The sequence below is a fragment of the Leucoraja erinacea genome, chromosome 30, assembly GCF_028641065.1.
Source record: "Leucoraja erinacea ecotype New England chromosome 30, Leri_hhj_1, whole genome shotgun sequence".
In the NCBI taxonomy this organism is placed as follows: domain Eukaryota; kingdom Metazoa; phylum Chordata; class Chondrichthyes; order Rajiformes; family Rajidae; genus Leucoraja; species Leucoraja erinaceus.
Window position 1 is genome coordinate 24,956,333 of NC_073406.1, and position 24,912 is coordinate 24,981,244.

The window sequence follows — 24,912 nt, forward strand, 5'->3', positions numbered from 1 at the left end:
AATATACTATTACACACTCTCCATAATACTAGGACTCTTGTGCCCTCGGTTTGACATCTCTTTTGAATTAGTTTAGTTCATTATTGTCACGTGGTACAGCGAGGTACAGTGAAAAGCTTTTGTTTGCGTGCTATCCAGTCAAAGAAAAGACTACACACGATTACAATCAAACTGCAGTGCATAGATAAAGGATAAAGGGTATAAGGTTTAGTGCAAGATAAAGTACGATTAAAGATAGTTCAAATGTTTGCAATGAGAAAGCTCAAAGGCCAGGACCTGCCTAATGACAGCTCGGAAGAAACTGTCCCTGAATTTGAAGGTGTGGTTTTCAAACTTATGTATTTCTTGTCCGATAATAAAGGGGAGAGGAGGGAGTGTCCGCGGTGAGACTGTTACTTGATTATGCTGGTGGCCTTGTCGAGGCAGCGTGAAGTGTAGATGAAGTCATTGGAAGGGAGGTTGGTTTGGGTGATGGGTCTTAACCAGATTATCAGCAAAAGAAAATTTCAACATTTGTATTTGGAAGATAAGCTTAGAACATTACTTTAGAATAAAAAGTGAATCCTAGTGTGCACCATGAATAGAAACATAGAAACATAGAAAATAGGTGCAGGAGTAGGCCATTCGGCCCTTCGAGCCATTCAATATGATCATGGCTGATCATCCAACTCAGTTTCCATACCTGCCTTCTCTCCATACCCCCTGATCCCTTTAGCCACAAGGGCCACATCTAACTCCCTCTTAAATATAGCCAATTAACTGACCTCAACTACCTTCTGTGGCAGAGAATTCCACAGATTCACCACTCTCTGTGTAAAAAATGATTTTCTCATCTCGGTCCTAAAATACTTCCCCCTTATCCTTAAACTGTGACCCCTTGTTCTGGACTTCCCCAACATCGGGAACAATCTTCCTGCATCTAGCCTATCCAACCCCTTAAGAATTTTGTAAGTTTCTATAAGATCCCCCCTCAATCTTCTAAATTCTAGTGAGTACAAGTCAAGTCTATCCAGTCTTTCTTCATATGAAAGTCCTGACATCCCAGGAATCAGTCTGGTGAACCTTCTCTGTACTCCATCTATGGCAAGAATGTCTTTCCTCAGAAAACTGTATGCAATACTCCAGGTGTGGTCTCACCAAGACCCTGTACAACTGCAGTAGAACCTCCCTGCTCTTATACTCAAATCCTTTTGCTATGAATGCTAACATACCACGGATGGTGTACCGTTATCATTTCCCTGAATATTTTCCACAATGATTAAGCTTAATGGAAATGTGGTCTCAGATCATCATTTGTGGTTTACCTTTCCATTATAATTATTAATCGCAAGGAAATTAATCCATTATTATCAATGATTCATTTCCATTGCAATTCGCACTGAATGGAATTTGAATTCACAAGTTCATAAATGACAGGAGCAGATTAAGGCTATTCAGCCCATCAAGCCTACTCCGCTATTCATTCATGGCTGATGTATCTCTCTCCTTCTTAATCCCATTCTCCTGCCTTCTCTCCATAACCCCTGTCACCCATACTAATCAAGAATCTATCTCTGCCTTAAAAATATCCATCGACGGCCTTCTGTGGCAATGAATTCCACAGATACACCACCCTCTGATGAAATAAATTCCTCCTCATCACCTTCCTAAAGAAATGTCCTTTAATTTTGAGGCTGTGACCTCTGGTCCTGGACTCTCCCACTAGTGAAAACATCCTCTGTATCCAGGCCTTTCACTATTCGGTAAGTAATAGGGATGACGTTATTACAAAACACTCACCAGCTGCCACACAGCCCGCGGTCATGCACACTTTGTCCACGCTGCTGGGGAACTGCTTGTCTGAGGACAGAGAGAGGAATAACAGTCAGAAATGTGTAGCATCCATTCTGTTGAAAAACAATATGCACAGAGAATGATACAATATAGGACCACATTCCATGCACCACCTCCACTGCACTCTCCTCTGCCCTCTATGGCACAACAGATATTGGAAGGACAGCGAGAAGGTTTTATCTTCTCAAAGTTCAAAGTAAACTTTATTGTCAATTCAATTATGCAACAGTAGTTACACTGTTTCTCAATTTCTCAAAACCATGGTGGCACGGTGGTGCAGCGGTAGAGTTGCTGTCTAACAGTGCCAGAGACCCAGCTTCAATCCTGACTACAGGTGTGACATTTGTACGTTCTCCCTGTGACTGTGTGGGTTTTCTCAGGGTGCTCCGGTTACCTCCCACACTCCAAAGATGTACAAGTTTGTAGACTCATTGGCTTGGGAAAATTCTAAATTGTCTCTAATGTGTGTAGGTTAGTGCTAGTGTGCGGAGAGTACGCTGGTTGGTGAAGACTCGCTGGGCCAGAGGACCAGGTTCCATGGTGTATTTCTAAACTAAACTAAACTAATCCTCCATATCGGTCATTAATTTCACTTTATTTGTCAGCATTACTCTCGTGAAATTATTTCGCACAAAATAATTATTTTTACAAAGTACTTTATTAGCTGTGAAAAGCATCGAGAAAATTGGAGGAAGTGACGCTTAAGTTCTCTTTTATTTTATCAACACTAATCTGAACACTATTCCTCTGAACGATCTCTAGTTACCTCTTCTGAACATCAGTATATATGTTCAAAGGTTCAAAGGTTCAAAGGTTTCTTTATTGGTCACATACACCTAGGTGTAGTGAAATGCTTGTTGCCAATGCAGCACATAAAAAAAAATACAAACATGACAATAATAAAGAACTTTAACATAACAAACATCCCCCTATGAGGGAAGGCACTAACTCGAGTCCCATCCCCATGTCCACCCATGGTCAGGCCTAGTGAGGCCTCTGCAGTCACCGCTATGGAGGCCCGGTGTTCCAGGCCGTTCTCACCGGGTGATCGTGCTCCGACGTCGGGAGAATCTTCTCAGCGGCATGGGACACCTGGAACGGCCGCCTCCTTACTCGAGACCGCGGCTTCCAAAGCGATCAAGGCCGCATCGGATGGAGCTCCACCACTGGCGATTTCGTCGCAAGATCCCATGCCCCCGATGTTAAAGATCAGCGCCGCCGCCCGCAGCTGGCCGCTCCACAGACCCGCAGCTCCGCGATGTTTCATCGCTGGTCTTCAGCTCACCGGAGCTCCAGCGCGGCGACCCGGACAAGGCATCGCCCAATGTGCTCCGCAATAGCGCTCCAGCGCTGTGCCACTGCCGAAGCCGAGGTTCTGGGCGGTCCCCTCAGGAAACGCCGCTCCAGGCCCGCTGGTAGGCTGTGAGGACGGGTCGACGGTGCCGCTCGGAGAAAAGCTGCCTCCCCGAACAGGTAGGGATCCTGAAAGGTAGTTTCCCCCTTCCCACCCCCCACATAAAAAAGACTAGAACTCCAGAACAAAAACACTTTATTTACTAAAAATTAAAAAAAGAGATGAAAAAACAGACAGCTGCAGGCTGGGCATTTATACCATACAGGACGGTGCTCCCTCATCCTAAGCATTGTATGAATTCTTATTCCAACATTTTCAACGGTTAGGTTTTATTTAATTATCTGCAGCCTTCTCCAATTCCCAAACCTGTCCCGGTTTCCAGGTCATTAAAACCAAAGTGGCCAGTAGAAAACTAACATAACACTTCTTTCTCTTGCAAGTGAGTCGGGAAAATTGGACAACCCATTTAATTTGGGTAGACAAAAATGCTGGAGAAACTCAGCGCATGAGGCAGCATCTATGGAGCGAAGGAAATAGGCAACGTTTCAGGCCGAAACGTTGCCTATTTCCTTCGCTCCATAGATGCTGCCTCACCCGCTGAGTTTCTCCAGCATTTTTGTCTACCTTCGACTTTCCAGCATCTGCAGTTCCTTCTTAACAATTTAATTTGGGTTTTGTTTTTAGCAGAAACTGTATCCAAAAATTGTTCCCACATTTTTTACCCTTAGATATACTGCTCAACTATAAGCCTAGACCAGTGGTTCCCAACCTTTTTGGGGCCATGCCCCACCTAATCACCTCTAAAATCCTGATGCCCCCCCCTTGCTTTCCCTTGAGAGAAAACAGAGGAAATAGATATTATAAGGGTAACTTAGCAAAAGCTCTTTGAATCGCATTTCTAAATCCAATTCAATAAATAAGGTTCTCCCATGACCTCGCGCGCTTCGTGCGACTTGCATGAAGAGCAATGGCGCAGTGATTATGTAATAACTACACAATAAAGACCTTTTTTACCCCCAAAAAATTATTTACTCAAAATAACATCTGAAACATAAACTACATATGTTTACCTGATGGAAAATCCAAAAAAAAAAAAATCGAAAATTTGGACCCAGACCTCCTCAGTCGCGCTGATTTTATAAAAACAATTGCCCCTCATGGGCGTACGCCCCACGTGGGCATCACTGGCCTAGACCCCTACTGATATCTTGTACAAAATTCCATTGCCCATTCTTTTATTTAAATCATTTTAACTAGCTGAAGATACTCATTAGAAACGGTTTTTGAATTATTTCTGGCCCTACCTTGTCCGTCTAATATCAAAGGTTCTCTGATTTTTGAAACAATGATCTCATGAGAGGTGGGCATCACTGGGAGTGCCAATATTTTACAAGCCTTGCCCGCTCCAATCATTAAGCTGAAGATACTCTCACGGTTACATTAGGTAGGAAGTTCTAAGATTCTAAACTCAGTGATGAAGAATGAATTGCCCCATTTCAAAGTTGGGTTAGACACTAAATGCTGGAGTAACTCAACAGGTCATGCAGCACTTCTGGAGAAAAAGAGTAGATGACATTTCCGATTGCAGTCCTTCTTCAGTCTGACCCGACCTATTCATTTTCTCCAGAGATGCTGCCTGAGGTTTAGAGGGATATGGGCCAAGAGCCTGTCCCACGAGCATGCGACCTGCATGCCGCTAGCGCGACCAAACTGGAAGCGGAGGCTGCGGGGAGGTTCAGTGAGTGATGTGAAGTTCGAGCGAAGTCCGCGGGATGTTCACGTGTGACGTACAGCGTCAAGACGCTGCATACGGCGTCGAGGCGGCTGCGGGCTGGCAGGCCATTGCCACGTGGAATTTTTGAATACGGTCAGTTTTTCAGAGCCCTGCGCGATGTCATATGGATCAAGCGACCACGTTAGGTCGCGCTTGCCGCATGGAGTCGCATGCTCGTGGGACAGGCCCTTCACTGAGTTACTCCAGAACTTTGTTTCTTTCCAAGTCAGGTGTTGTGCAAGGATCACTTCTGGTGGCTCTGTTGGGTGGAGGAATAAAATTTATCGTGTGATCACTAGGAAGGATTCTGGATAATGAGAAGTACAAGTTTGTCTGATGTGTAACTCAGGTTTCCTAATTCAATCACACCCCCAGCTGATTGTGAGATGTGGTACATTCTCCTGTCCTGTCTGAGGGCAGTGCCTCAACTGAGTTCAGGTAGACCAGCTGTATTATTTTTAAGGCAATTTGGTATAACCAAGTGGGTTTCTCAGCTACTGTAGAGGGCAGCTAAATCTTAACCATGTTGCTGTGGATCCGGGCCCACTGACCAATGTCCGCAGCCTTCCTTTCCTTCAGGATGTTTGTGAACCAGATGCTATTTCTGCCGAGTGTTTCAGGGTCGAACTGATTCCAGTTTAATTCCACGTTACTTAATTCCATGTTAAAATATCCAAGTCGCAGTGGCAGATGTTCTGGCCCTGAATTTATAAATCATCTCCTGTGTGTGGGTGTTCCCCAAGGTCAAATGCTGCCCATAGAATTTATATTAACACTTATCTCAAAATATTTCCAGAAATTGAGAAGAAAATTGAGGCAACATTTCTCCAACTCGTGATAGGCATGCTGAAGATATTCACTCATGTCTGGTGTCAATTATTCCGACACTTACTTGTTGACATGCCAAATGCAACTGATCTCAAGACCTGGCGGATTGTGGCTTCAGGGGGAGCGCGCCGAGCTGGTCCTCCGTGACCGGGCAGATCACGTCATGCGGGAGGAAGCCACTGAGCAAGTGCTCAGCTCGTTGGAGCAGGCAGACCACTGGCCTGGGAGGGGGAAGCTGCCGTGCCGACCCCTGCGCATCACCCGAAGACCAGAGAATGGAGCTGGTGACGATCGGCATGACGGACGAGGAGCGAGGCCGGTAGGAGAGAGGAGGGAAGTGGAGTATCACGCCCTCGAGGTCGGCTGCGGGAGGCTCCCACCCCCCCGGGAACAAAAGTGGACGGGCGAGGAGAGGGACGTGGCGTCCATGGAAGGCAACCACTGTAGGCCCCACAACAGCCTGGGACTTGCCTGAAACAGCCACAAGGACTAGAGGGTGGACTTTGAAGCATGGGCCCAGCAGTCTCTTTCTGCGCACTTGCTGATCGAGGATCGGGGCTAATGCAATACTCTACTGGACTGTTTGGATGAAAAAGAATTTCACCGAGTTATCATTTTGCCCATGTAACAATAAAAGCAACATTGAACCATTCAACCATTAGGCTGAAGAAGGGTCACCTATTTCCTTCGCTCCATAGATGCTGCCTCACTCGCTGAGTTTCTCCAGCATTTTTGTCCACCATTGACATTAGGCAAGTCAGATAAGGGACCTGTTCACTCTTTAACATGAGTTTGATGAGGATTACATGCTGCCAAGAAGACCACGAGAACCATTTGTGAAAGCATTATCTATAAACATTAAAAATGTATTGCATGTCATCTAAAGGACGAAGACCAAACTATTCTATTAGAAAAGTTTATTCGAGGATAATAAAATTGTCACAAAAACAATAGTATTAGACATGATTGATGATATGATTCATTGTTTTCACTAATGCATGATATGCTACACCAGCGGATATATGGGAGAGAAAAATATCTAATGTGTCATTACTCATGATGACACCAAAGTTAATGAAGCATGAAACAGTTTTCTCTGTACTTCGTTGCATTGACCTCCAATATATCAATGATAGAACCAGTCACCAGAACCATACTAGTTTAGTTTAGTTTAATTTAGTTTAGAGAAACAACGTGGAAACAGGCCCCTTCAGCCCACCGACCAGCGACCCCTGCACACTAACACTGTCCTACACACACTGGGGACAATTTACATTTATACCAAGCCAATTAACCTACAAACCTATTGTTTAAGAAGGAACTGCAGATGCTGGAAAATCTAAGGTTCACAAAAATGCTGGAGAAACTCAACGGGTTTCGGCCCGAAACGTTGCCTATTTCCTTTGCTCCATAGATACTGCTGCACCCGCTGAGTTTCTGCAGCATTTTTGTGAACCTACAAACCTGTACGTCTTTGGAGTGTGTGAGGAAAACAAAGATCTCGGAGAAAACATACAAACTCCGTCCAGCCAGCACCAGTAGACGGGATCAAAACCGGATATCTGCCACTGTAATCGCTGTAAGGCAGCAACTCTACCGCTGCGCCATCGTGCCACCCCACTACTGCCCCACTACTTTTATTTTAGAGTAACTCAGCGGGTCAGGCAGCATGTCTGGAAAACATGGATACGCCACATTTTGGGATGGGACTCTTCTTCAGACTGATTATAGTTGGCAGAAAACTGGAAGAGAGGTGGGGTGGGGGGGGGGGGGGAACTAAGTCAGGCAAGTGATAGGTGGATACTGGTGAAAGGGCTTTTGATTGGCAAATGGGTAGACATAGATCAGCGATGGGAAGACTGAGGATGTGAGATAAGATCATAAGTGATAGGAGCAGAATTAAGCCATTTGGCCCATCAAGTCCACTCCACCATGGCTGATCTATCTCTCCCTCCTAACCCCATTCTCCTGATATCTCCCCATAACCTCTGCGCCTGTGCTAATCAAGAATCTATCTATCCGTATAAGGAGAGAAGAGATAAAAAATGGGAATCCGGAGGAAGGGATATAGGTGGAAGACCATATGGGATGGATGTTGGGAGAAATTGGAGCGTATCCACGTGGGGCACAGTGAAAAGCGCGGGGAGTAAAACAGGTGGGGGTGCTGTAGGTGGGTTAGTGGAGAATTCCATGTTCTTGCCGTTAAGTCATAAGCTACCTATGTCGAACATGAGATGCCATTCTGCCAGTTTGCGTCTGGCCTCACTGTAGCAGTGAAAGAAGCCCAGGACAGAAAGGTCAGAATGGGAAAGGAAAAGGGAGACGAAATGGTAGGTACCCAGGAGACCCACCAGGCCTTGGTGGTCAGAGTTCCTTGGGTCATTCCTCCAGCGTCCATATCCAACATATCATTCTCCAACGTTTCCGTCACCGCCAATGTCATTCCACCATCATTCACATCTTCCCATCCCCACCCCTGTCCACAGAGACCGCCCCCTCTGCAACTCATTGGTTCACTCATGCCCTTCTTCAGGTACTTTCTCCTGCAACCACAGGAGATGCAACACCTGTCCCTATACCTTCTCCCTCGACTTTGTCCAGGGACCCAGACAGCCTGTTCAGGTTCACGTCCCCTAACCTCAGATATTGCGTTCAATGTTCTCGATGTGGCCTCCTTTATGTCAGCGAGACCAAGCACAGACTCGGCACCTTTCGGCGCTCACTGGCGCTCAGTCTGACTAGACCTGCTGGATCTCCCGGTTGCCAACTCCTCTTCCCATTCCCACATTGACCTTTCTGATCTGGGCCTACTCCATTACCAGTGTGAGGCCACACATGAACAAGGGAACTTGACCGCATATTCCGCTTGGGTAGGTACAACTCAACGGTATGAACATTGAATGGTCCCCACCGCCCCTCTTCCATGTGTCTCAAGTGCACCAATTTCCTCCAACTATCCTGTCACTCTTCCCCTCCCTTCCACTTATATCCCTTCCTCTGCACTTTTCACACCTCTCATTATCTCGCAACCTTTTGTTTTCTTCTTATCTCAAGCCTTTGTCCACCCATCCGCCAATCAACTCTCCCTCACCTATATCCACCTATCACTTGTCAGACTTTGTCCCTTCACCTCCTCTCTTCCAGCTTTCTCCCACCAACTGCAATCAGTCTGAAAAATGGTCCTGACCCAAAACGTCGCCTATCCGTGCCCTCTACTGATCCTGCCTGACCCGCTGAGATATGCCCCTGTCCCACTTAGGAAAGCTGAACAGAAACTTTTGGAGACTTTGCGCCCCACCCAAGGTTTCCATGACGTTCCCGGAGGTTTTTGTCAGTCTCCCTAATGGTCGAAAGTGGTTTCCGCTTCTTCTATGTTCAAAAAATTCAAAACCGGCCACGACTGAAAATAGGTTGCCGTTTTAAAAATCAGTAGTTTTTTAGTCTAAGCCAGTTGCGATGCTAGTTGAAGGTGGTTGCCGGAGGTTGCAGGTGGTTGCCGGAGGTTGCAGGTGGTTGCCGGAGGGAGGTTGCAGGTGCAGGTAGTGGAAGCAACTGGCTTCGACTAAAAAATTACCGGTTTTTAAAACGGCAACCTATTTTTAGCCACGGCCGGTTTTGAATTTTTTGAAATAATCACTGGAACATAGAAGAAGCGGAAACCACTCTCGACCATTAGGGAGACTGACAAAACCCCCCGGGAACCGCACGGAAACCTTGGGTGGGGCGCAAAGTCTCCATAGGTTTCCGTTCAGGTTTCCTAAGTGGGACGGGGCACAACGCCAGCACTTTGTGCTTGACTGAAGGTTCTAGCATCTCCAATTCCTTGCATTTGCTTCTGTTTTAAGAGCTTTCATCCTGGTGGGGAGCTGAGCTCAAATGGTGGCATATGAGTGAGAATATTTAACCCATGTTCAATAATAAACTGGACATTCATCCCAATTGTCTTGCTGTGCGGGGCCGGGCAGCTGCATCATTCTTCGGACTAAGCAGAATGCGCTCCACAAGGACACTTTAAAGAGGAAGTCTGTGAAGTCAGAAGATGAGAGAATAGTGCATTCATTTTCCTTCTTTTGAACTTCTGGAGACATTTCGAAGTAAATATTGATTATATACACTCCAGAGAGTTATTTATCAATCCAGCCAACTACTGTGGTTATCCAGGATATGAAAGTGTGATATAATGCAGTCATATGGCACAGAAACTGGGTCTCTGGACAACCAAGCCCATTTAGTGATTCCTGACCTATTGTCATGAATGCTCTGGTGATTCAAGTGTGTGTCTAGATGGATTATAAATATGGTGAGAGTCTCTACCTCAGGCAGAGTAATCTAGAGACCAACCACAATCTGGTGGAATTACAATTGTTTCTTACATTCCCTCTAAATCTTCTACCCTTTTCCTGAAGTCGGTGTCCTCTGGTTTTGGACACCTCTTGAGGGAACCTATTGCGGAAACACTGCATTACTGATGGAGCAGTCAGTGCTTTGTGTAAAAGCATCGTATAGGCCAATAGTGGAAGAGAAAAGATGAATACAGGAGGGGTGAGGAATAAAGTCATGATAATTTCATGCAGTTAAAAATGACAAGTGGATAAACCTTCTCACTGTCTTTTTGAAATTTCTATACACACACGATTCACACACTGACTGCCCTTTTACTGCACCGATTTAGTTCATTGGACACAGCAAGGTCAACGGGTCGAAAAACAGACATTCTGGCTGCTGTGTTGTCCCAGTCTCTCCACAAACCAAACCACTCCACTTTAGCTACAATTTTGGCATGTTCTCAACAATATGGGGTGGGTAAGGAGAGAGTGGGTGAGAGCCAGAATCAATGTTTTAGGCTAGTGGCCCTTCATCAGAACCGGAAAAGTGAGAAAACATCACCTGACCTGTTTCCTGGAACATAATGCACCCTCTTACCCCCACCCCCCCCGAATTACAGAAACTCCCTCCATTCTCTCCGCCCCTCACTCTATCCGCAACTTCAAACACACTTGTTTTCTCACTTTTCCAAACTCTGGTGAAAGATCATTGGTCTGAAATGTCAACTCTGTTTCTCTCTTCATTTTTCAAAGTTATAAATATTTACCATATTTTCATAAGGTAGATAAGTTGACAAATATTAACTTAGAGAATCCCTTTGAATAAATGTGATGATCTGACAATGTGAATACACTGCTTCCCCTGCTTATCCCAGTTTGCAGGTATAATGGATATTGGAACTAAATAATTTTCAACAACCTGTGTTGTGGCCCTAAGCATGTTTAGTCCCTGATTCTATGCGGTAACTATGAATGCAAATCCCTTTGCAATTATCCCCATTTTGTATTGAAATATTAAAGAAAGCCAGTGGGATCACTACGAGACATTCTTGGCTCATTTACCCACTTACTTTTATATTTCCTCAGCATCTCCATCAACCAGTCCAGAGGTTGCCCCTGTACTTGTGCACATCCTGACCAACCTGCTTGCTTTCAAGCACACACCATGGCACAGTGACACCTGTACACTCTTCCTCGAAAATCAACCCTCCCTGGCCTCTCACAAGCTGTGGCAAGATGATGGAGAGACAGGCCATCGCTGAGAGTGATTGTGCATAAATTGCATCCATACTCTGGTCAACCGCTAAATAATTAATCACATTTACTTAATATTCAGGTGGTGGATGCACTCTCTGTGTGTGCCTTCATGCGCTGAACTGACTACGTGAAGGAGCTGAAAACCAACAAACACCTTATATTTATTATGTTCAAGAAGGAACTGCAGATGCTGGAAGATCGAAGGTACACAAGGGTCTGAAGAAGGGTTTCGGCCCGAAACGTCGCCTATTTCCTTCGATCCTAGATGCTGCTGCACCCGCTGAGTTTCTCCAGCAATTTTGTGTACTTTCCTTATATTTATTAAGTGTGTTTAACACAAATTAAACCAAATACACACTCGCACCCTGTCTTACACTTACCCTGCCCCATCGCTAAACAGTCATAGCACCACAAATTGCAACCTCACATAAAACCCGGGTATTAGGCTATTAATAGCCACCAGGCTATTAAAACTGGCTTGGACAAAACTCTGATCATTAATAACCCATTATCTGTTATTTACACTTTATCAGTCTATTTATTAATGTATTTATATATTTATACAATGGTATATGGACACACTGATCTGTTTTGTAGTAAATGCCTACTATGTGTGCTGAAGCAAAACAAGGATTCCATTGGCCTATCAGGGACACATGACAATAAACTCACTTGAACTTGAACTTAAACTTGGTACAATCAAATATTCCAAAGGCTATAGCTGTAAGATTAAAGATTTGGTAACTACGTTGCCATAATACTGTCACAATCTCACACGTGCAAATGTACATTTCATTTGCAAAACACAGAGGAAAGTTCTAGTCAGTTCTAATCTACAATAAAATAATCCTAACAATACAAAATGATCTGATAATGACGATAGATACCGGGTTGCTGGCATAACTCAACGGGTCGGGCAGCATCTCTGGAGAAAAAGGATGGGTGACGTTTTGGGGCGGGACCCTTCTTCAGATCTGAAATGGCTCCCATTCTTTTTCTCCAGAGATGTTGTCTGCCCTGCTGAGTTACTCCAGCACTTTGTGTCTATTCTTGGTATAAACCAGCACCTTGTTTCCACATCAATGACATGATAATAGGCATCAACCCAAAATATTAACTGTTACTTATGTCACGGACACTGGCCAACCTGCTGAATATTTCTAGCGTTTTTTGTTTTTTTAATTAAAAATACCTTCTACAGTCCACTATTAAAATAAAAGAAATAGGGCCGACTGATTTTTAATGGACCGGTGGCTCTCTCTCAACCCAGTTGATTCTGCCCCAGTTCCCACTGCATTCTTCATCCTATTACCCTTACCGCTCACTTCCCAGATCACGATCCACTCTCACTCAAACCTGGTCTCATCTGCTGCAACATCCCCCTCCCTTCGTGGAGCAAGCCAGCTCATCTGTCTTTTCCCAACTATATCCCACGTCATGTTAGCAATAGATGTCAGGGATCTGAAATTTTAAACAAAAGTGCTTTACAATGTTGGAGAAGACCACCAGATAAGGTCAAGGGTGTGTGTGGTGGGTTGTAATGCCAATCACTTCATGTGTACTTCCTCATTGCACTTGATACAAATGCTACAGATCTCAACATCACAAGTGTCTACAGGGGAGGAAGGAAAATATATTCATACTGCTGAAATAGATGCTGTCATAAGGTCATGAGGCCATAAGTGACAGGAGCAGAATTAGGCCATTTGGCCCATCAAGTCCATTCCACCATTCAATCATGGCAGATTTATCTCTCCCTCTATCCCCATCCTCCTGCCTTCTCCCCATAACCCCTGACACCCGTACTAATCAATAATCTATCTATCTCTGCTTTAAAAATATCCATTGACTTGGCCTCCACAGCCTTCTGTGGCAAATAATTCCACAGATTCACCACCCTCCGACTAAAGAAATTCCTTCTCATTTACTTCCTAAAGGAACATCCTTTAATTCTGAGGCTATGACCTCTAGCCCAAGACTCTGCCACTAGTGGAAACATCCTCTCCACATCCACTCCATACAAGCCTTTCATTATTCGGCACATTTCAATTAGGTCGCCCCTCATTCTTCTAATCTCCAGTAAGTATAGGCCCAGTGCGTCAAATGCTCATCATAAGTTAACTCACTCATTCCCAGTATCATTCTTGTAAACCTCCTCTGGACCCGCACATCCTTTTTCGGATATGGTGCCCAAAATTGTTCACAATATTCCAAACGAGGCCTAACTAGTGCCTTAAAAAGCCTCAGCATTATATCCCTGTTTTAGTGTTCTGGCCCTCTTGTAATAAATGCCAGCATAGTGTTTGCCTTCTTTACTACCGATTCGACTTGCAGATTGACTTTGTGGGAATCCTGCACCAGCACTTTGTGGGAATCCCAAGTCCCGTTGCACCTCTGATTTTTGGATTCTCTCTCCATTTAGGAAATAACCCAAACCTTTATTCCTACTACCAAAATGCATAGTGAGGAGGGGGCTGTGGACCTCCAGCAGGTCCAAAAACAAGACCTGTCAAAGGGCGGATGAGCTTCTAGTGACCGAACGGCCCTCCACACTTCAGTAGAAGTTGTGATCACTGTCGTACGTAGCATTGTAAGGCATGATGATAAAGCACACACACCAAAATCCTACACTTCCAGTGGCAGAAGTCCGCAGGAACTGGAGGACAGAGATGTGTGGTGCCTCCGTCACCGTTCCCGTTGGAAACCAGCGCCACTGCATCGCTAATGTTTTCAACGATGATGAATGTATGAAAATGAATGATGGCCCTGTCCCACTTAGGAAATCTGAACAGATACTTCTGGTGACCTTGCGCCCCACCCAAGGTTTCCATGAGTCACCAGAGGTTTTGGTCACTCGCCTGGAAAGCCTTGACTGAAGCGTGAGCTGCATCTACTGACCAAAGATCCTACAGGATATTTGCTACTGACCACAAACACACACACACACACACACACGCGCACACACACACACACACACACACACACACACACACGCACACACACACACACACACACACATGCACACACACACACACACACACACACACACACACACACACACACACGCACACACACACGCACACACACACACACACACACACACACACACACACACACACACACACACACACACACACGTACACACACATACACACACACACATACACACACACACACACTCACACACGTACACACGCACACACACACACACGCACACGCACACACGCACACACACACACACGCACACACACACGCACGCACACACACACACACACACCGCAAAGGTGGGGGCCAGGGACAGCAGCGGAGCGCTGTCTGCGAGATGAAGAGGAAGGTAAACGGCTGCCACAGAGCATGGTAAGTCCTTTTGAGAGAGCGCGGGAGGGGGGGAGAGAGGGGGAAGGGAGGGGGAGAGAAGGACAGAGAAGGGGAGAGAGGAGAGAGAGAAGGGGTAAGAGAAGGTGAGAGAGAAGGGGAGAGAGAAGGGAGAGAGAGGGGAGTGAGAAAGGGAGAGGGGGGGGGGGGGGGGGGGGTTAGAAGGGGGGGAGAAGGAGTGGAGACAGTTTTAAGTAGTTTAATAAAGTTAGCGGGTATTTTACCTTCCGGCGGATCTTCTATGTCCTGAAAACCAAATATCCTATAGGATTTTTGCTGTAAACTCCAATGAGCCAATCAAAATGTCCGGTCAGCGAAGGAGATGGCCGTTGACTGCCAGTAAGTAAATAGCGACCCTACTCCTCTGGCTTCAACCAAACGGCAACCTATTTTTAGTCGAGGTCGGTTTTGAATTTGTTGAAATAATCGCAGGAACATAGAAGAAGCCTTGACTACGCGGAAACCACTTTCAGCCATTAGGGAGTGTGACCAAAACCTCCAGGAACCGCACAGAAACCTCCGGGAACCTCACGGAGACCTTGAGGGGAGGGGGGCACAAGGTCACCAGAGGTTTCCGTTCAGGTTTCCTAAGTGGGACAGGGGCTTTAACTCCACACTTTGCTCCACTATATTATTCCACCTGCCACTTGTCTGTCCACTCTCCCAACCTGTCCAAGTCCTTCTCCAGAGTCCCTGTATGCTGTGTTTACCACCACAGATAGCAACAATCAACACATTTGCAATATTTATCACACTATGAACATTTATTAAAAAAAATGTTGGCGTTGTTAATTATAGGTAACATGATGATGGATTTGTGATGAATCCAGATGTTATTTTTGTCATAGTTTCTCTCCATCTTTCATGGGTTATATTGGGATCCATCGACAGAGTTGTGAACTACCTCCCCCAATGCTTGATTATTACAGGTGTGGGGAGAAGGCAGGAGAATGGGATGGAGAGGGAAAGATAGATCAGCCATGATTGAATGGCGGAGTAGACTTGATGACCTGAATTCGGCCCATCAAGTCTACTCTGCCATTCAATCATGGCTGATCTATCTTTCCCTCTCAATCCCATTCTTGCTCCAATTCTGCTCATGCGGCACCTGCAACGTTTAACTCATTCATACCTCAATCTGTTGCTATAACTAATGAACTTATGAACTTACAATGCCTTGACCAAATGACCACTCTTCATCTATGATAGATTGGACAGGCCCGTGTTTTCAGAGTGCCAACACCACTTTCACTCATGTTTAAGAAAGAACTGCAGATGCTGGGAAAATCTGAAGAAGGGTCTGGACCTGAAATCTGTCCTATTCCTTCGCTCCATAGATGCTGCCTCAATCACCCGCTCTCACTCATGGTACCTCTGGCATCTACCTTCTGGCCAAAATCCAAGCTGACCTAAGAAGTGAAGGCCATTTGGTCCTCATATCTGTTTGACCATTCAATGAGATCATGGAGGAACTTGTATTGCATCACTATTTACTAGCCTTTGACCCATTGCCCCAGATCCCATTACCCAACAAAGATATATCGACAAAAGTGCTTGAGAAACTCAGCGGGTGCAGCAGCATCTATGGAGCGAAGAAAATAGGCAACGGTTCGGGCCGAAACCCTTCTTCAGACTGATGTAGGGTGGGGGCGGGGAGAAGAAAGGAGAAAGGAAGAGGAGGAGCCCGAGGGCTGAGGGAGAGCTGAGAAGGGGAGGAGACGGCAAGGGCTACCGGAAATTGGAGGATTAAATGTAGACTGCCCAAGCGGAACATGAGGTGCTGCTCACCTCTATGAAGCTCTCACATCTGATTCCAAATGCAGGAACATTCATTTTTCGCTGCCAAGCTGACATTGTCAAATCTGGTATTGTCCAGATCCATCTGACACAGTAGCAAAACATTCACATGCAAAAATGTGCCATGAAGAAATTCCATGCACTTCAGTAAAATGCCTGCTAAATTGTTATTACAGTGTACCAACATACAACACATGGAAGGAATGAAGCCTTTGATGAAGCCTTTGCACATACATTGAAGTTTGATGAAGCCTTTGCACGTATATAATATAAAAGGTCCACACTAGTGACTGCAAATGCCAACCAGGCACTTAGGGTCCTCTTTATGAGACACGTAATGGAACAAATGCCTACCTTCTGACTCAATTGTGGCCACAGTTGGCTCTTGAGTACATAGATACCAGGAATTACTATTTAAAAATAGATTATACTGCAAAGCTATGGGATAAACAAACACTAATTAACTGTCCTTGTTTCCTGTTCTTAACTGCAGGGAGAATAATGGAATAGGTAGAAAGCAAAGTTAACTGCAAGGCATTTGAATTCTTAAAATACAATGAAAGTTGCTGGAGGGCTATTGCTCAAAGGCAACATTTTACAAAGTTTGTTTTTGTTTATGTGCCCTAATTGCGATGTTATCCATTCAAATCCAACATTCAAATCCAATGTTTTTTGTTTCTTTTTCCCCAAGACTTTATTCGACACAACAAATGATACAACAGATCAAGTCTTAAACAAAAAAAGAAATTACATTATATCAAATGTCATTATAAAACAACATTACAATCATTGTTCACAATACTCTCAACCCCACGCGGTGACCAGCGCCCACGGAAGACCTCCAAAGTCCCCGTGGACACCGCGTGTTCCTTCTCCAGGGACACACGTGCACGGACATAGGCCCGAAAGAGGGGCAGGCAGCCGACTCTAGCCTGACCATCAACCGCCTGCTGCCTGGACCCGCGTATGGCCATCTTGGCCAGGCCCAGGAGCAAACCGACACGCAAGTCCCACCCCCCCACTCTGTTCTCCCCACACCCTGCCTTGTGTCCAAACACAAGAATCGTAGGACTAAAATGTAACCAGAACTTTAGGAACAAAACCCTTCAGATATTGGTACAGGGGCAGTCGCCTCTCACACTCCATATAAGCGTGGAACACGGTCTCTTCCTTCTCCACAGAAAATACAAGCAGCGGACGAGCCCGTGAACCGACTCAAAAGTTTGTTACATGCCACCGCTCTGTGCAACACTCTCCACCCCAGGTCCCCCATGTAAAGGGGGACAACTCCCTTGTAGAGGGACCGCCATTGGGGACCTTCCCCGCCTTCAGGTGGTAACACCGTCCACCATGGTGTGTAGGGTCGGGAGACGAAGGCAAGGAGGTGCAGAATGTGCAGGAACATTCTGTACAGTGCACGTCCCTTCGCGTCACGAAACGGCATGCTAATCATCTCAGAAAGGCGGCTCAGGTTATGTGGAGCCGGTGCCCGAGATATATCCCGGAACCGAGGCCCAATGAGCAGATCTGATGGAGCGGGTAAAAACTCAGTCAGAACCGCTCTGGGCGTGCGCCTCTCCTCGACACCCGCCATGACTGGGTGAGGACCGGCCACTCTTGCAGCTGCAACATCCCCCTCCCTTCGTGGAGCAACACGCTGGCTGAAAACAGCCAAATTCCTCACTCTTAGCTCATCCTGGTAGAAACTAGGCAAGCCCCTTAGGGCGGGTCGACTGATGCCCGCCACAGGGAGCCGCGAGACCCCCCTTAGACAACGACCCATAGGAAAATATACGTGGCCAAAGCGTGCCATCTGGGGGGGTTCTCTATATACATATACCTCCTCAGATTCCTGAGGCGGAGAGCCGCCACCTGGGTACGCACGCATACCAAGGACTGGCCGCCCTCCTCTAACGGGAGACTCAGGACCGCTGCGGAATCCCAGTGCTTCCTATTTCCCCAAAAGAAGTCCACCAGCTTCTTCTGTAAATCAGTTGCAAAGATAGAGGGCGGAACAAGAGTAGTCAGCCGGTACCATAACATGGAGGCCACCAGCTGGTTTATGACCAACACCCTCCCCTGTAAAGAAAGAACTCCAAGCAGACCGGACCAGCGCCCCAGCCGGGCAACCACTTTCATCTCCAACTCCTGCCAGTTTGCCGGCCAAGCATCCTCAGTGGGACTCAGGTACACCCCCAGATACAGGAGGTGCGTGGTGCTCCACGCAAACATTGCCATCTCCTCTGGCAGGGAGTCCACCTGCCACTGACCCACTAAAAGTCCAGAACACTTGCTCCAATTAATCCTGGCAGAATGTGCAGCCGAGAAGATCTTCTGGCACTCACGCATCCTCCGCAGGTCACCAGGATCAGTGAACATAAGGAGAACATCATCGGCATAGGCCGAAAGAACCAACTCCACCCCTGGGCCCGGTAGGGCCAGGCCTGTCAACCTCCTCCACCGAAGACACAGGAACGGCTCCACACAGACCGAGTACAACTGACCAGACATGGGGCACCCCTGACGGACCCCCCCTCCCAAAATGAAAGGGAGCCAACAACGCACCATTAACCTTCACAAGGCACTCCGCTGCAGCATACAAGAGGCGGACCCGGGCCACAAAATGCGGTCCAAATCCAAACGCTTGCAACGTCCCGAAGAGGTATTCATGCTCTACCCTATCAAAAGCCTTCTCCTAATCAAGAGACAGAAAAGCAGCTGACTGACCAGTTCCCTGTGCTAGATGCATCAGGTCCCTAACCAGGTGGATGTTATCCTGAATGGACCGACCAGGGACTGTGTAGGACTGGTCATGGTGGATCAATTGAGACACCACAGAGCCCAGGCGATTTGCCATCGCCCGTGCAAAAACTTTATATTCTGTGCATAGGAGAGAGACCGGGCGCCAGTTTTTCAGCAGGCGGAGTTCCCCCTTCTTGGGCAGCAGGACAACAACTGCTCTACGCCACGAGAGAGGCATCTCCCTGGTCACCAGGCTCTCTCCCCCAGAACCAACATGTAATCATCCCCCAGGATACCCCAGAAGGCTCTTACAAACTCTACCGTCAGCCCATCCAGCCCGGGGGACTTACCCCTCCTGAGCTGATGCAGTGCACGAGTCAACTCCTCCAAAGATAAAGGGCCGTCAAGAAGATCGACCACCTCCCTATCTACAGGCGGTAGACCCTCCCACAGGTCCTGCTGAGCTTCCCCGCTAAATCCACCTGCGGAGAACAGGGACCCATAAAAGGACCTAACCAGGGCACTAATCCTCTCTGGATCAGTGACAGAGGAGCCATCATCTGCGAGCAGCTGCACGAGCTGCTTACGGGCTCCCCGCCCCTTCTCCAGAGAGAAAAAGAAAGGCAAAGCTCGATCCAGATCATGCAGCATCTGGACCCGCGCCCTCACGTAAGCGCCTCGGGACCGCTCAAGTTGCAGGTTCCTCAAGGCTTCCTTCTTCTCCTGAAACACACCCCATTCGCAAGCGTCATCTCCAACCCGACCCAGGTGAGATTCTGCGTCCATCAGCTCCCTCTCAAGCCTCTCGACCGCTGAGTCCCGCCGCCCGGTCGACCCCCACGTGTATTCCTTACAAAAAAAATCACATCACTCCAGTCCTCAAACAACTTCACTGGCTTCCCATCTCCCACCGGATCAACTACAAAATCCTGATCCTCACCTACAAAGCCCTCTACCATCTGGCCCCCCCACATCTCACTGACCTCCTCTCCCCCTACCAACCCTCACGGTCCCTCAGATCCACATCAGCCGGTCTCCTCTCCATCCACAAGTCCAACCTCCGCAGTTTTGGGGACAGAGCCTTCTCCAGGGCAGCTCCCAGGCTCTGGAACTCCTTCCCCCAAATGATCCGCAATTCCGTGTCCCTCACCATCTTCCAGTCCCGCCTAAAGACCCATCTCTTCACCTCTGCCTATCCTTAGCCCCACGTCCCCCTCCCTTTTCATCTGTGCATTAATTACCTCATATTGTGTTTTATTGAATTCTGTCTTTACTTTGTGTGCTAGTCATGTCTCTACTATTTATTTCATTCCCCTTACATGTTTTTCCTCTACCTGCTAAATTTTTGTAAGGTGTCCTTGAGACTCTTGAAAGGCGCCCATAAATAAAATATTATTATTATTAAAGACGGATGTGAGCTTTCCCCACATCTCACCACTGCCTAAGCTCGTCTGCCTCTCTCTCCACCTCACCCAAAACCGACTGAATGACTCCCAGAAACACCGATCCTCCAGCAGCCGGTTATTAAAGTGCCAGTACGCAGACCCGGCCTGAGCGCGCGCTGGATTAAAATCCACACGCACCAGACAGTGGTCCGAGCACGGCACCAGCTGCATTGAGGCCGCTGAGACACGGGAAACAAACGCTCGGGAGATATATATTCGATCAATGCGGGAACCACCGCCCTCAGACCTCCGTAAAAAAGCAGTGGAGTCTGAGTTGAGGTCCCGCCACGCATCAACCAACTCTAAAGAATCAATCAACCCTCTCAGCTTCTTCGCTGCAGCAGGAGCACACTGAGTACCAGAATGGTCTCGCACCTCAAGTGTGCAGTTAAAGTCCCCCCCAAGGAAGACACACTCTCCCCTTTCAATAGTGCTCAACAGAGCAATCACCTCCTGAAGTAGGCCGGCCTGCATCGTGCCGGAGCTGGGGGCATACACGTTAATGAAATGCAACGGCATGCCATCCAGGCTCACGGCCAGATGGAGCAAACGTCCTGGCACAACTTCTTGCACTTTTATAACATTTGGCAGGAAATTCTGAGCCAACAGAAAGGCCACCCCACTAAAAATCGTGCTAAGATGACTCATGTAGACCCCTCCTTCCCACTCCAGTCTCCAGGTGGGTTCATCACTAACCAACGGTATGCGTCTCCTGCAGAAAGCACACTGCAAATTTCCCCTCCCTAAGGACTAATAAAAGCTGGAATCTATGAAAACTCGCTCTACTCCCGTTTAAGTTTAATGTGGCTATTGTGAATGTGCTGGCACGCTAGATTGAGACCCTCACACTTCTCCTCGTGGGTTCCGTAGCTCTCTCTCTTAGGAACTCCAAAAAGTCCCCAAACTGGCACTTTACGGAGTCAGGAAGATCACTATATTTGGTGGCAAGGATAGCCTCAAGAGTTTTAACCAAATCCGGCAGATCAGCCCACCGTCTCTTAGCAGCATCCGCCTTTGTTCTGTTGGTACGGCTTGTTTTTAGAAACTCTCGCACCTCACAGATAACAATTGCATGAGACTCGTCCTTGGATCCTGGGCTTTCGGCCAAGTTACTCGCACCTGACACAACAAGCTCAGCATCACCAAGGTCAATGTCAGACGTCGAAAGACCAGAACTCTCTGGAATTTCGCCAACCCCTCCACACAAACCCCACCTCCTCTCGCCCTCCTCGGGCATGACACCACCCCCAGGATCAATGCCGGGGAAGGGTCCCGAAGCCCCTAACCACATCACGCAGCCCACTGACTGGCTGGGCTCCTGCGCTCTGCCCTCACCCTCTACATCTGGGCCTGGGGAAGAAAAAACAAGAGGCACCCCCAGGGTCTGTGGTAAATTGGCACCCCCAGAATCTGAAAGAGGATCACAGCCTGAAATAGCTCCGACCTCCACAGCACCTAAAGCACCCCCTCCACTGGCAACACCCAGAGGCTCTCCACTTGCTTTTTTACTCTCCCCTGCCAATCCCTTTTTCCTCCGGGTCCCCCCCAGGGTTCATGAGCCTAAAGCACTTAGACCGCACCTCCCCAATCTGAGACAGGTACGGAATGAGTGTCGCATCCGGAATACATGTAGGGCAACTCCACAGGAGAACCGGTCTCACCCTGGACACCCATGGGTCCACCGGTATATGGACCCCACCCCCACTGAAATCCCCCTCTCCAACACTGTGGCCACATCCGCCCGGGTCTTCAATATCATCTCAACCTATCCCCTCTCGAGGTCGGAAGAGACAATAACCCCCCTCCCAAGAAGGGCATTCATAGCCTTCGTAATTACTCCCCTGGACATCTGGGGCCCAGTTTGAACCGAGATACCAAAACTGTTCCAGTCCAAGTCAACATGAGGCTCATGTTCAGATGGCCTCGTTTCCGCTGCTGCTGTCACTGCTGCGTAGCTCCTCTCTTTTGGCCGAGCCCCCGCCATCGCCATCCGGACAGAGGCACAAACCAGCTCCCGGCACCCCAGCAGCTCAGCAAATTAATTCCCAGGGACAGTCACAGTCCAAAGCAATCCTCAAAAAGCAAAGTCCTCCAGCTGAAGCAGGAAAGATCCCAAGTTCATCCACACCCGAAAACAGCTCACCCTGTCTTGCCGGACGCAAAAGCACCTTCTTCACTTTAAGCCAGGCAGCCGCACTGTGCAAAATGACTTTAGGGCAGAGAAACAGTGCCAATACACGACAAAGGCACCGAAAAACTTCACACCCTCGCTCTCCAGGCACTCTTGGCAGTCCGCCAATGACAGCCGCTCCCTCGACAATGTAGAGAAGTCTTAGGGATTTTCACACTTGTGGAGGAATTTTTAAAGCAAAGGAAATTTTCAACAGTCCAACATAAGTTAAACTATGAAGCCCCTCAGCCTCTGTTCCTTTCCCATCGACAGAATCCTTGAAAGGCTGCTTAAAACTTCTCAGCCACTGGAGCTGAGAAAGACACAACCTCTCTCTCTCTCTCTCTCTCTATCTCTCTCTCTCTCTCTCCCCGCTCCCTCTCTCTCTCTCCCCCCCCTCTCTCTCTCTCCCCCTCTCTCCCTCTCTCCCCCCTCTCTCACCCCTCTCTCTCTGTCCCTCTCTCTCTCTCTCTCTCTCACCCCCTCTCTCTCTCTCTCTTTCTCCATCTCTCTCTCCATCTCCGTCTCTCCCTCTCTCTCTATCTCTCTCTCTCTCCCTCCATCTCCCCCTCTCCCTCTCTTTCATCTCACTCTCTCTATCTCTCGCTCCCCTTTCTTTCTCTCACTCCCCCTCCATCTCCCTCTCTCTCCCCCTCACTCTCTCTCTCTCTCTCCCGTATCCCCCCATCTCTCCCTTTATCTCCCTTTATCTCTCTCTCTCTCTTTCTCTCTCTCTCTCTCTCTCTCTCTCTCTCTCTCCCTCTCTCTCTCTACTCTCCTCTCCCTCTCTCTCCCCCCCTCCCTCTCTCTCTCTCTCTCTCTCTCTCTCTCTCTCTCTCTCTCTCTCTCTCTCTCTCTCTCTCTCTCTCTCTCTCTCTCTCTCTCTCTCTCGCTCTCTCTCCCACACTCTCTCTCTCTCTCTCTCCCCCCCTCTCCCCTTTCTCCCTCTCTCTCTATCTCTCCCCCTCTCTCTCCCTCTCCCTCTATCACTATCTCTCCTTGAGGTTTGCAATCACACAGCAACGTTAGATTATTATTGACAGCTCTCTTTCCTCCACTCACTTTCACAAGATGCATGGTGACTAGGTTCATGCTATTTTGGACTATGAATGTCAACTGAAAGAAAGAGCAGAATCTGCAGGTGAAACTCTGCCTTGTCTGCACAATAGAAATAACTGGGATATAAAGTCACACTTGCTGTGATAAATTGAGGAATGAGTAAAAAGATGTTAAGAACTGGCAGTTGTTTCGGACTGTTCGGCGTACAAGATGTGGTAACGACACTATAAAGTGCTTCATCATTTCAGCCCTGCTGTTCATTTCATCCAACCAACAGATTGCCGTTTTAATGCAGATGTCAACCCATTAATAAACAAGTGTATTTGCGACTTACATCAAATTATTGAAACTTCTTCCAGACATACATGTCAGCAGTGTGGATAACTTAACTTTTGAACCCCCCAGCACTGAGCCAAAGATTGGAGAAAATCTAAATGAATCACTAAAAACACACTATAGTTGTTAACTGTTTAAAAATACAGAGAGGAAAAATCAGTGATGACCAGTACGCCAACTGGCTGTGAAATTCATTTCTGATTAATATTATTTGGGAATAATGCACTCCCACACGGTGTGTGGGATATAGGTTTGATCAGCCGCTCTGAGTCACAACTGCTGCTGATCCTTGTGTCCAGACAAAGAATGTTGACTGGTTACTTTGTTCACGAGATTGATCCCTGGGATGGCGGGACTGTCGTATGAGGAAGGATTGAAAAGACTAGGCTTGTATTCACTGGAGTTTAGAAGGATGAGGGGGATCTTATAGAAACATATACAATTATAAAAGGACTGGAAAAGCTAGATGCAGGAAAATGTTCCCAATGTTGGGCGAGTCCAGGACCAGGGGCCACAGACTTAGAATAAAGGGGAGGCGATTTAACATTGAGGTGAGAAAAAACTTTTTCACCCAGAGAGTTGTGAATTTGTGGAATTCCCTGCCACAGAGGGCAGTC

At 47.3% G+C, this 24,912-nt stretch overlaps 1 protein-coding gene across 1 annotated transcript in view; it reads right to left on the bottom strand.

The window, feature by feature from the left end:
- The window catches only part of mmel1 (membrane metallo-endopeptidase-like 1), a 121,047-nt gene that overhangs the window by 85,936 nt on the left and 10,199 nt on the right, over positions 1 to 24,912 (bottom strand). Inside the window, exon 3 of the mRNA XM_055659689.1 lies at positions 1,780 to 1,839. Coding sequence (XP_055515664.1) covers positions 1,780 to 1,839 — 60 coding nt within the window. The remainder of the gene's footprint in view (positions 1 to 1,779; positions 1,840 to 24,912) is intronic.